The following is a 13,959-nucleotide window of genomic DNA, read 5'->3' as shown; positions in this document are numbered from 1 at the left end:
TTGCGATCTCGTATAGGCTCCTCGAATGGGTCCCTCCTTGCTTGGAGATGTAAGCCAAGGCTGTGGTGTTGTCGGAGTTCACCTCCACCACCTTGCCTAGCAGGAGGGACTTGAAGTTCAACAGGGCTAAATGAACTGCTAGTAGCTCCTTGCAGTTGATGTGGAGCGTTCCCTGTTCCTCGTTCCACGTTCCCGAGCACTCCTGTCCGTTCAAGGTCGCACCCCAGCCCGAGTCCGATGCATCTGAGAAGAGATGAAGATTGGGGGTCTGAATAGCCAACGATAGGCCCTCCCTGAGAAGGAGATTGGTCTTCCACCACAAGAGAGTGGTCTTCATCTCTTTGGTGACTGGGATAGAGACTGCTTCGAGAGTCAAACCCTTGTCCCAATGAGCTGCAAGATGGAATTGAAGAGGGCGGAGGTGGAGTCTCCCTAGCTCGACGAACAGGGCCAGCGATGAAAGGGTCCCTGTGAGACTCATCCACTGTCTCACCGAGCAACTGCTCCTCTTCAGCATGCTCATGATGCAATCTAGGGCTTGGCTTATCCTTGGGGCCGATGGAAAAGCCCGAAAATCCTGACTCCGAATCTCCATTCCCAGGTACACAATGGATTGGGAGGGAATGAGCTGAGACTTTTCTAGGTTGACTAACAGACCCAGTTCTTTGATTAAGTCCAAAGTCCAGTTGAGACTCTCCAGACAGCGACGACTCGTGGAGGCTCTCAACAGCCAGTCGTCTAAGTAAAGGGAGGCTCTGATGTCCGATAAGTGGAGGAATTTTGCTATATTCCTCATCAGATGCGTAAACACCATAGGAGCTGTGCTTAGGCCAAAACACAGGGCTTGGAATTGGTAGACAACCTTTCCAAAAACGAATCTCAGGAAAGGTTGGGAGTCTGGATGAATAGGAACGTGAAAGTAGGCATCTTTCAGGTCCAACGAGACCATCCAGTCCTCCTGCCTGACCGCTGCTAGGACCGACTTCGTCGTCTCCATCGTGAACGTCTGCTTGGTGACATACGCATTGAGCGCGCTGACGTCCAGCACCGGTCTCCAACCTCCTGTCCTCTTGGCCACCAGAAAGAGACGGTTGTAGAAGCCCGGGGATTGATGGTCCCGGACTATAACCACTGCCTTCTTCTGTACAAGGAGCGACACCTCCTGGTGCAACGCTAGCCTCTTGTCCTCTTCTTTGTAGTTGGGAGAGAGGTTGATGGGAGATTTGGTCAGAGGGGGTTTGCGGCAGAATGGTATCCTGAAACCCTCCCTCAGCCAACTGACAGACTGGGCGTCTGCACCTCTCTTTTCCCAGGCTTGCCAGAAGATCTTGAGTCTGGCTCCTACTGCTGTCTGGAGATGCGGAGAGTCAGTTTTTTCCTTTAGAAGCCTTGGAACTTTTCCTAGACTTGCTCCTGGAAGAGTCTGGACGGGAGCTTCCTCGGCTGGGGGCTCTACCACGAAAGGGCGGAATGAACCTCGTAGCAGGAGTATCAGCCACTGGGGTGCGATAAGTCCTGGGGACTGAGGTAGCAACCTTAGTCTTACGAGCCGATGTGGCCACAAGATCATGTGTGTCCTTTTGTATCAGGGCAGCAGACAAGTCCTTAACAAGCTCTTCGGGAAAAAGGAACTTCGAGAGCGGAGCGAAAAGGAGTTGAGACCTTTGACAAGGTGTGATGCTGGAGGAAAGGAAGGTACAAAGCTGCTCCCTTTTCTTAAGAACCCCTGACACAAACATCGATGCAAGCTCGCCAGATCCATCCCTAATGGCCTTATCCATGCAGGACATTAAGAGCATGGCAGAATCCTTGTCCGCAGGGGAGGTCTTCTTGCTGAGGGCCCCCAGGCACCAGTCTAGGAAGTTGAACATCTCAAATGCTCTAAAAACACCCTTCAGGAAGTGATCAAGGTCTGAGAAGGTCCAGCAAACCTTAGAGCGCCTCATTGCTGTTCTACGAGGAGAGTCTACCAGACTTGAGAAGTCAGCCTGGGCAGAGGCAGGTACTCCCAAGCCTGGTTCCTCTCCTGTGGCATACCAAACGCCCGCTTTAGAAGTGAGCTTAGTCGGAGGAAACATGAACGAAGTCTTTCCAAGTTGTTGCTTAGACTGCAACCACTCCCCTAAAATCCTTAACGCTCTCTTAGAGGACCTTGCTAAGACGAGCTTAGTATATGTAGACTTAGCTGGCTGCATGCCCAGCGAAAACTCAGATGGCGGAGAGCGGGGGATAGCAGAGACAAAGTGGTCTGGGTATACCTCCCTAAAAAGAGCCAAGACCTTACGAAAGTCAATAGAAGGTGGAGAAGACTTGGATTCATCCACGTCTGATGAGGGATCCAGGTGTGCAGCCTCATCATCAGACACCTCATCACCAGAGTGTAGCGAAGAGATCGGTAAGGTATGCTGAACAGCAGAATCAGCACGAGCTGGAACAACAATACTTGTGGTTTCCTCCTCAAGACTCTGTTGAGGGAACACCTGAGGTTCAGGCTGCAAAGGCTGATCAAAAGAAGTAGCAGAAGGTAGGCGCATGGGTGGAGGAGGCTGACTCCTGGCATGAGTATCTGAACTCAAGAGTTGCGCTTGCTGAGTGGTTGGTGGATGCGCAGTAGCAGGTTCCTGAGGAACGCGTTGAGGTTCCTGAGGTGTGAGCTGAGAGCGATGAGGTAGTGGCTGCGCAGAACGCAGTAATTGTCCCGCGAGTTGAGGTTCCTGAGGCGCAAGGCTAAGGTGTTGAGGTGCTTGCCTTGAGGAGGGTTGAGCTCGCTGCAGCGAGAGCTGAGGAGTCTGACTCATGGATGGGAGAGGTTGTTGTACCTCAAGAGAGTGTTGCCTCACTGGTGGAACTGCAAGTGGAAGCGGAGGAAGTAAGGTATAAGCTTCCTGTTCCCATTGCTGAGGTTGCCTTAAGGAAGGCGGAGGGAGCTGCACACCACTGGAAACAGTAAACTCAGAGCGTGGTAAGGTATCCTGAGGAGCCTCAACATCGTACGCCTGGCAGGCAGTACTGCGGTTAGGCGGAGCGATCGCAGGAGGAGGTGTAACCTTCTCAGCCTGACACTCACGCATCAAGACCGCAAGTTGTGACTGCATGGACTGCAGTAGAGTCAACTTGGGGTCGGCAGACACTAAGGTCTGCTGAGGTAAAGCCTTAACAGCAGAGATCTGTTGCGGCAGCACCTTACTCCTCTTAGGAGGAGTGCATTCAACTGATGACTGCGGCGAGTCAGAGCTGATCCAATGACTGCAGCCAGGTTGAGCTCTTGAGGTCTGGACTCTGCGTTTGAGTGGTCTTGAGACCTGAGTCCAACGTTTCTTCCCTGACAATTGATCAGCAGACGAGTAAAAGACAGGCTCAATCGTCTGCAGGTGGGAGTGACGGTCTCTGGAAGACACGCCCGCAACCACCGAGGATACTTCTGTGCGCCGATCAAGGCCTGCCGAACCCTTTTGCCCTTCGACATTGCTTCTCCCCTGGGCTTGGGAGCTTGCAAGAGGTCCCGGACTGGGAGGACGACTGGCACGCACAGAAGTATCCTCACGCACCACACTGACACTGACACTAGCACTTGGCACTGCACTGACACTAGCACTCGTCACAGCACTTGGCACTGCACTGACACTAGCACTCGTCACAGCACTGGCACTAATACCACCCACTGCACTCTTGACCTTAAGTTCCTTGACTTCGGCCATAAGAGACTTGTGATCACTAACCACTGACTCTACTTTGTCACCTAAAGCCTGAATGGCACGCAAAACAACAGACATATCAGGTTGAGGGCAAATAGTAGGTTCGGGGGTAGCCACTACAGGGGGAGGAAAAGGTAGGGGATCATGAGGTGAGGAAAAAAGTGAAGAGTGAGAAGAACTCCTAACTCTCTCTCTAACTTGGTTGAATACTTAAGAAGACGGACAAAATCAAGTTCCGAAAGTCCGGCGCATTCCTCACATCGATCTTCTAACTGACAGGGCCTTTCCCTACAGTCAGAACAAGCGGTGTGAGGATCTACCGAGGCCTTCGGAATACGCCTATTACAAGACCTACATCGTCTATGGGTGGGGGCTTGTGAAATGTCAGACATCTTGAATCAAAAGAGTTAGCCAAGTGGGGATTCCAAATCAAGCAAAAGATCGTTAACCGTTAATCAGGACTAAATAATAGCTATCTAAGCTAATATAGAAGTTTTCCAGTAAAGCGACAGCCGAAATCTGAGAGAAATACTTCACCAAAAGCCGTGAAAATACTCCAAGATCATAAGCGTATCCCAGAACGTCTTGCCGGAAGCACGACAGAGGAAAAATTGAGGAGGTGTCAACAAGAAGTACTATAGTACCTGGCCACAGGTGGCGCTGGTGAGTACACCCCCTTCTAGTATTGTGATAGCTGGCGTATCCCTCCATAGAATTCTGTCGGGCAACGGAGTTGACAGCTACATGATTATCGGGTAAGTTTAATATTGAAAATTTATGTTGTTATTATTATTTACATACTTACTGACGTAAGGTACAAAACATAAGGAATCGTAGTGCGGATATCACATAGGCCTATATGAAAGATTGGATATTCGGGAAAATAGATAGATATTAGGTGAGGAACAGGAATGTGGGAAAATACTAAGCAAAATAATACGAAGAGAAACAATGTAAGACTATTTAAACTGAAAGGAATAGGCCGAACTATATTACGAAAGGAAAAACAAACTGCGTCTACGAGTCAGAAGGGATCGTTTTTCCGTCAGGCCGCTACAGGCTGTTCTTTTACCTCCCCATAAGTTTTCACAAATATCGGGTTTTATTAATTCCATGTTTTTGGTAAGTTCTGGTATTCAAAGAAAGTTTATAATAACATGTTTAACTTATGCTGAGTGTAATTTATCCCAATTTGTGTTAAAATATGTGAAAAATTACAAAATTACAAAGCGTGCATCCGAAAACAAGCTGCTGTCGTCGACTTCGGCGGATTGTGTTATTAAATTTAGACTTACCAAGACGATTCTTTATAATATATTTATTCTTTGATATTGTTTATTGACAAAACATATATCTGATGGAGAAATATAGGTTAATAAATAAGTTTGGATTCACATTACTTGGTAATCATTCGAGAACAATGAAGGTGTTCAGACAAAAATACTTCCGACCAATCAGGTATCAGGAACCTTTCCGAGCTAAAAGGGCACCCCTGTGAGTCAGTGCAAATATGCACCGCTATAAAAAATAGACTATAGTATCTTTCTCTTGCATAGTGCAAAGACATCAGTCATTATGGGGAGGCAAGAGTAATACCTAAACTGACACCAAGTGAGAGGGGTGAGCCATGAGCAAGTGGACTTACTACGGACCCCACTGCTTCTGCTTGATTCTCAATTCTAAGTAAAAGCTGAAGATAGGACAAGGGTTACACAAATCAAGAGTCAGGCACCAATACACATACTGTATACTAACAGGCAGCATGGAAATAACAGCAATATGGGAATTACCAGAATAAGTTGCATTGAGTCAATTGTCTATCATCTTCAACAAATAAATATCCTTCTGTATAATAACCTGAACTTGAGGAAACTTGGGGTGGAGACTAGGGGGCGTGGTGGGGAAACAGGAATAGGCCAGAGTGAGGGTACGAGGATGAGAGAAAGGGAGAAAGGAGCTGTGATCACACTGCAACCATCATAAAAGCCAGAAGAACCTGATCTACCTCATTCATTGCCAGCTATTTAACAGGTTTTGTTTTCTTCTACCTTTATCCTTCAAGATAAAAATAACATCTCATCCTCCAAAGTTGAATGACAGTCAACACTCCTATTCAACAAATTGCACAGCTTACCTATATTTATTGATATATATAGATATATATATATATATATATATATATATATATATATATATATATATATATATATATATATATATATATATATATATATATATATATATATAAAACACACCTAGAGTATGTCATACTTCAAATCTCAAAGTTGGACTTTACAAAGACAAGCATAAAACCTAAATTTACTCAATCAGAAAAGGATGCCTTACTTTTTGTCAATTTGTTATAAGTCAATTAAGAACAATAACATCTGCTGTCTGCAGGATAACACAAACCAGCCACAAGAAGCAAAAAGAATATGAATTTGAAAACAAATGCCAATTAATGACACCTGTCAGTGAGGTGTAAACACAATAGGCAGGCTAGCCTGAAATCCATTGAAAACTTTTTTTTTCACTTTCTTGTCAGTAAGCTCACACTTGACACAGAGATACGAATATTGGGAGACAAATTGAAATGGAAAATTAGTAAATCCTGCATTACCAACTTCCTAAAAAGATTGCTAAATTTACAAGAGAGAAAAGGGACACTTAATTGCCCTGCAGACCGATCATATACACACGTGACCAACACTTAAGGTACCACTACACTTGTGTGGGATGTGCGGAACCTAATTGACTGGCGGCTGGTAACTCAGCAGCAGGATCTATGGACACATGCAATTTACCCTCTATAGCTCAAATACCATAAGGTAACAATCTAACAAGCCATGACCAAGATTTGGGCTTGGAACAGCCACAGCAGTATTGGCTGGTGTTGAAGCAAAATACTTGACACAGACAAAACCCTGACCCCAACATCATAAAATTTTATGCATTGTAATTTCTACAAGTGTTTTGATATAGCCATTGAAACTGCAGTTAATATAGTATCAAAATGAGATGTTCTCTGGAAACCAGTTTGGATAATAAAAACTTTCACAAACTAAGGGTTTGTCTTTCACTTGGTACCTTAGCACACGAGAAGGGATACACCTATTAATTATGTTCACTAGATTTTCATTCAAAAGGAACAACAGGCTCAACCATAACCAATTCAAGTACAAAAGACCACTCATAGGGCCATTCCAGTCAGCTTGAAATTTTATATAAATTTTGCACGATTAAGACACATTCGGACGGGCTGCTCAGCCTTCACTACTAATGAAATCAAGGCATGATTAGATGTCCCAACTGGAGAACCAACCTTACTTGCTATAACGCCAGGGGAGTTGGTGTATACGCGGTCCAAGAAGTAACCAGACCTGTGAGTAGCTTCATTTACAATTTGCTCACAACCTAATTAAGAAGCAAAGTCCAAAGCTCTTAAGCCAGTAGGAGAAATGACAAATTTGAAAGTAATTTGTATTTTTCCTACCGCAAACCTGTAGCTATTTATATGGATTATCTTTTGGAAAAGCTGAAAGACTAGCCATTAAGACTTTAATGCAAGGTGGCAACCCTACCCGGCTGGTAGAGCGGGAAGAGGGGGGGAGGGGTGGCGGGGTAGCCAGCCACCTAGATCTACTAACACTTCAGTGAATTACGTAACATTTCTATTGCAGTCAGGACTTATCGGGGAAAGGTGATGACGGGACAATTTGTATAAATAGCTACAGGTTTGTATTAGTTAGGAAATATACAAATTACTTTCAAATTTCTCATCTGTTCCTGCATAAACAATTCTTACGCTATTTATATAGATGACTCGCAGCTCTAGGAAGGTAATTGTCATCGGAGTCCAAAAACACATCTACCTGTAAGTTTTTAAATTCTCACCCATAGGAGCATGGGGTAGGTAAAAGTCATCAACCGGGTTAGCTTCTTGGGAGTGTCCTGACTCGATGGATCCCTGAGCGATCTCAGGCCTAAGGGATTCCATTGGTTTCGTGCTCTTGGGAACGGTCTTAAAACCTTTGGTTCCCTACGAGGGGGGGAGCTTGTAGTTCCGTTGAGGCATGAGCCTCAGATCTCGAAGGTTCCTCATCTCCAGGTGGCATGGAGATGGGGCGAAGCTCTGGAGAAACTACTTCCAGGGGCTCTGGTCTGAAAGAAAGAAAGGAGATCTCTCAAGAAGAGGCCATGTCCTTGCTCAACCGTGGTTGAAGCTGGTCCGTGTGTGGTGGAATGAAACGCAGCATCTTTTTCTTTTGCCTAGTCGTCATCCTACTGCCGGAGCGGATCGGAGTAAGTGGAAGCTGACCAAAGTCCTGAACCAACCTAGGTTCAATCCTGAGCTCTCCTCCAAGTCTGGATGAAGGGGACAGACGAACTGGAGGGTTATTGGGGAGACGTCCTGGGGAGATGGAAGAGAATAATACCGACACCTCTAGTCAGATCATGGGGGTAGTCGACCGGATCCGATGTTGCTGAGGCTTAAGCGAGCTGGGAGGCCCAGGCTGCCAGGGACTTCTGCCAGGCAGACACTAAGGTGTCGTACCAAGAAGGAAGTTTACCTACGGATGTCAGAACTGGGGTGTCCTTTGGGAGACCTGGAAGAGGGGAACTCTTCCAAGCAGGGCAATGTCTCACAGCCTGAATAGGTGGAGGGGTTAACCGTCGAGGCATAAGCAGATCCTCCTTCAAGGTCCTCTGAGGACAATCAGGGTAGATAGGAACACCCAAAAACTTATTGGGAGGCTCTTTAAAACCTTCTGGGAAGGGGATAGGTTGACTGCTGGAAAGTGCAGTGTCCACGCAACTCGACAAACCTCTTCCTAAATGCTACTGCTATCTAAAAAAAAACAGTCTCGAGAGTCACAGCCTCTGTCTGATGACATCAAAGGCTTAAATCCCACTCCTTGGGCCAGAGGTCCCAGGATTGGAAAGACTGCTTTTAAATCTTCAAAAGCATAGACAACTCTCATGATAAGAAGAGGTCCATACTCTTCAGTTGGAAGACAGGGCTTAAGGCAGAGCAGTAGCATTACACAGCAGCGATTCAGATGAGTAAGTTTGCAATCAACATTAGAGAAGCTAACAGATCGAGATATCATGCAGCTTGTGACCCTCCAGGAGCAACCAGATTCATCTGACACCTAACAAGATCAACACGCGACTGATAAGAAACCAAATCAGAATAAACAAGGGTTAAGGCATCCAAATGACCCCATAGATGCTGCAAATCATCCTCAAACACTGACCACGGATCTACAACAGGGATCAGGTTGATTCCCAGCGAGTTCCACAAGGTAAGAAGCCTTTATGATATGCAAAGATATAGGGACTATCTTCTATACTCAACACAATGACAAAGGGCCAATAGAGGAGAGCACCTGGTTTTAAACAGTTATCCCCTTACAGCACACTTCCACAGATCACAGGCTTGCCTTCTTTCTCCAAAGCCCCCCACCCCCACTCCCAATTCCTTATCTAGAAATTGAAATAAAAAAAAATTCTTTATCTAACTAATCTATAACCATGCCTCGTACCATTTAAAATACCCATCAAGGAAAGAAAGTCGTAGACGATTTGAGTTATTTACAAAAAGCATAGAGTAAGTACTGATGGATCAAAAATTATTAGTGAGATGTGAAGAACTGGAAACAAGGAAGAAACATTTCTTGGAATTATGCACTAACTTAAATTAAATCGCCATGGATTTTGAAAATGAGCATATGAAATTAGTACATATTTCAGCATGCCTTTTCCCCTTATCACAAAATATTTACTGTAAGGTTATTGATCTGAGTTTTAAAGAAAGACATCACAGGAATGATGAATTCAGTATGAAAGTTAAAGTTCTTTTCTAAATTTATCAGTAAGAATTTTAAAGTTATTTAAACTAACTAGGTCCTTTTTCCATTGCATAGTAAAGTATATGGACCCACCTATCAACTTATGCCATTTTTCATTGACTGGAATATGTACCCCGTTGTATCTTATAATGTTATAAAGACTCTGGGTTCATTTTCCATGGCATGGAATATGTACCCCCCTTGTACTTTATAACTTTTTTTTCCCCATGTCCATTTTCTATGGCATAGATTATGGCCCCCCTGGGATTGGTCACTTTATGCAATTTTTGCACATGGGTTCATTTTCCATGGCATGGAATATGTACCCCCTTGTATTTTGTTTTAGTCCATGGGTTCATTTTCCATGGCATGGAATATGCAAACCCCTTGTATTTTATGTTTTAGTCCATGGGTCCATTTCCCATGGCATGAAATATGTACCCCCCTTTTATTTTATGTTTTAGTCCATGCCATGAAATATGTACCCCTTTGTGTATTTTATGTTTTAGTCCATAGGTCCATTTTCCCATGGCATGAAATATGTACCCCCTTGTATTTTGTTTTAGGCCATGTGTCCACTTTCCATGGCATGGAATATGTACCCCCTTGTACTGTATTTTATGTTTTAGTCCATGGGTTCATTTTCCATGGCATGAAATATGAACCCACCCTTGAATATATTGTTTTAGTCCATGGGTCCATTTTCCATGGCATGAAATATGTACCCCCCTGGTATTTTGTTTTAGTCCATGGGTCCATTTTCCATGGTATGAAATATGTACCCCCCTTGTATTTCATGTTTTAGCCCATGAGCCCATTTTCAATGGCATAGATTATGGACTCCCTTGAAAAATGTCACTTTATGCAATTTTTGCATGTGGGTCCATTTTCCATGACATGGAATACGTACACCCATTGTATTTCATTAATATTTTTTTATCTTTTCATTATTTTTTTTTTGTACAGTGTCCTGTGATAAATGTTAGTGCAGCAGCCATCTTTGAAAGGTACGTGCAGTCCACTCCATTGCTCTTCTAGACACCAGTTTCACTCAGAGGTAACCAGTATATTGCTGTGATAACCGACTACTTCAACAAGTGGCCTGAAGCGGAGGTCATACCCAAAAAGGAGGCAGGCACCATAGCAAAGGTCTTGATGCAGTTGGTATGTCGCTACTCCAACATCAGTCATCATCACTGACCGGGGCCACGAGTTCTGCAACCGTGTCAACGAAAAACTCTCAGACGTCTCAAGATCAACCACTTACCACCCAACGTTGAATGGCCAGACTGAGCACTTCAACCAGATACTTTGCAATGCAGTTGTAAATAACATCAGCGAGCAGCAGGGTGACTGGAATGAGTACATCGAACCAATCCAATTGAGATACCTGACCAGGCTGCACAAGTCAACAAAGACGACACCTTTTGAGCTGGCCTTTGGTCGGCAGCCAACTGTTCTTATATGGCCTAAGACATTGACATACATTTGGGCATAAAATTTTAATAACTGATAGATAGCTCATCTAATCCTTCTGGTGCTGATGGATAATCTAACATTTAATCCAGTCCACAGTGATTTTACATTTCACTAAATTTAACTGGTTAGGTTAAGTTAAACCAGGCACTTTGAAGATAAATAATCTTTCAAGTATTTATTATGTAAAAAATTAAATTCTATATGACATGATAGGCAAATACAATAGAATTCAAAATTAACGTGTAAATTATTCAAAAACAAATACATAAATTCATCTTGCGCAAATGTGACAATAAAAAGTTCCTTCTATGTTACAGTAAAATATGTATTCTATTGCTATCAATCCCAGTCATTGCAAGTATGGAAGGAAAATTAGAAGAAATTTTCATGAATCTCAATTTAGAACTGATTTGGTGCATATTTTTTTAAAGGGCACTAGGCTACTTGGTGAAGACAAAAATTAACTTTTCACTAAAATCTAGATGTCAACCCAACATTATCTTATTATCAGACATCAAAATAATTAGAACTGTAAATAATTTCACAGCCAATGGTCTTCAGATTACACCATTCAACAAAGTTGAAATCCCAGTAGTTAATAATAGTACTCTGCATGACTTGACTACAATCTCCAAGGGTTAAATATTGTACTGCTTCTTTTATAAATTGAATTAAGGTTATCCGTAGATCAAGGGGTATCAGTATAGGAATTTACAAACGGATAGTGGACCATAACAAGATAGGTTAGGTCAAGATAAGTCAAATGTTTTATGGATTATGAAATGCTGATATCCCTTTTCGTAGCTCTCTAAATAATGAAAATGCAAAATACACAATAAGCAGAATTAATTGATGGTCTTATTCCAAAAAAGTATATTTTCTAATATATAGTCTTTCATTTCCCCAATTCTTGCTTCAAATAAGCATAAGCATAGACTCTTAAAGCAAGAATTCCTAATATGAAAGTCTGTTATTCATACGGAGACAAGGAAAGCCAAGGTTTCATGCACAAATGTTCCAAGCAGACTAAAAAAATAAAAAATTGTGCCATCTACCAATTAAATGTTTCATTGCTGTGTCTTATAAACTATTCAGTCTTACCATGTCTGACTATCATTGATCTGATATGCCAGTTTCAGTATGCTAATGCTCCATTGTATAGAATTAACCATTATCAATATACTTCAAGATTCTCTGCAGGTTAACAAAGAGAGGCATCAACTTTTCAAGAAATTAGGCCAAAATCAGGTCTGCCACAGTAACTACTAAAAATGAAAGGAGAAACAAAACCAGGGTTTGTATACCAACGGAATTTGAAGAAAATCAAAAGCTAATCACAGCCCATCTCTTTATATGTGTATAAACTAGTCTGAGATAGCTATAAGATTCTTTGTATAACTATGCAATATCACATACCAAAGAAATAAGGCTTAAGCCACAAAGTTGGAAATGCTTATAAGAAATAAATCAAAGTTCTAGCTTAGGTTATGTTGAGATATGTTCAACACTTGACTAGTCCACTAGATTTAGCTCAAAGGGTATAACATAAAACAAAAATATGAAACAAAGGCTAAAATATATCTATTATGACCTAATTCTACCATCTTTTCATAATTTTTACAATAAATTCTTCTTATTTAGTTTCATTATTTGTTTCTTTATTGGGGTCGTGACGCTTATGGCAATCTACGATCGAAAGGAGGGTTGCAACTTGACTCACCTTCCCACAATAGGCTAAGCTAAAATATTGCCTAAATGAAAGAAAATACACAGTGGCCTATTAATCATGTGAGAACTTTCTTAAACATAAGATAATTATGTACAGAAGCTCTAGCCTAGGAAAGATGATTTTATAAATTCGAGTCTCAACAACTAAAAGCTTAATAGAAGTTTAGCGAAAAAGATTTTACAAAAATAGAGAATTAATAACAAAAACCAAATTTAAAAAAAAAAAAAATACCTTAAATGCTTGGCCTTGCCAAACGCCCCATGAGTGACGATGGAAAATCTAGTAACTTTACGACAAATTCTTCAAGTTGAATACCAAAGTAAATTATATAGGACTGAACTCCAATAATTGAAAAACAGGAAAACTTGTATGAACCTTATCTAAATATCATAACATCCCACCCCCAAAAAAAAAGAAATAATAAAGGTACCGAGTGGGTGAATTATCCAAGCGTGGTAGCAGCAGCAGCAGCAGCTTTCGAAATCCCCCGAAAAGCCTCTTTTTCACTGGTTTTCGCTTTATCTTCCTACACCACCAAAAGACACACAAGCCGCATAACAAATAAATGGTGATCACAAAGAAAACTGGTATAACTTGGAAAGAAACACACACAGAAGCAGTAGGACAGGTATTTAAAGTGGGAAATTAAGGCAAAGGGGAGAATAATCCGAGGAAAGACGGATGCATCTCGCCTTTACGGTGTTTGTTGTTCAGCTACAAACAAAACCTCACTTGATCAACACGTAAACAAACACAATGCCAGCATATCAAACCCCTTCACTTACTTGGATAAGTGTCTCGAAGCATTAAGCACTAAACTATCACATCAAATATGTCTGATAAAAGGCACTCAAATGAAAAATTACATTATTTCTTCTCCCCACCAACCTGTTCCTAACGGGGGGATGGCGGGAGCGTAATGCGCATGCGCCAACACCCCACAGACGTACCACAAACAAAGAACTCCTTTATACTCTCGTTTATTGGTGAACAGGCATTTAATAAACTTATTTCCTTTGTATATTGCTTGAAATCCTCTCTATATATACTTGTAATCCGTTTGTAAACACAAGAAACCCTCTGCGATATTTCTTTAAAAAGTTCATAACAACTCTAAAGTTGCTTGGGTTGGTATGAGTTGACGAGCCGGGCAGAAAGACCCCAATGGGAGGACGGAAAAGCTTTTAGATAAAAGACAACTTTG

At 42.3% G+C, this 13,959-nt stretch overlaps 1 protein-coding gene across 4 annotated transcripts in view; it reads right to left on the bottom strand.

Annotated features, from left to right (window-relative positions):
* The window catches only part of LOC137620750 (serine-rich adhesin for platelets-like), an 88,908-nt gene extending 75,221 nt beyond the window's left edge, over positions 1-13,687 (bottom strand). The window contains exon 1 of one of the 4 annotated variants that reach the window (XM_068351136.1): positions 13,644-13,687. Coding sequence is in view for 1 of the 4 variants with exons in the window: in XM_068351138.1 (XP_068207239.1) it covers positions 13,541-13,562 (22 nt within the window). In the remaining 3 variants the exon portion in view is untranslated. Of the gene's footprint in view, positions 1-13,185; positions 13,471-13,540 lie in introns of those variants that run through there. The other 3 variants (XM_068351135.1, XM_068351138.1, XM_068351137.1) reach the window with 3 other exon arrangements.
* Between the last annotated feature and the right edge of the window lie 272 nt (positions 13,688-13,959).

The sequence above is a fragment of the Palaemon carinicauda genome, chromosome 27, assembly GCF_036898095.1.
Source record: "Palaemon carinicauda isolate YSFRI2023 chromosome 27, ASM3689809v2, whole genome shotgun sequence".
NCBI classification, from domain to species: Eukaryota; Metazoa; Arthropoda; class Malacostraca; order Decapoda; family Palaemonidae; genus Palaemon; species Palaemon carinicauda.
The sequence above is the reverse complement of the archived record's forward strand: the minus strand, read 5'-3'. Positions and strand labels throughout refer to the sequence as shown.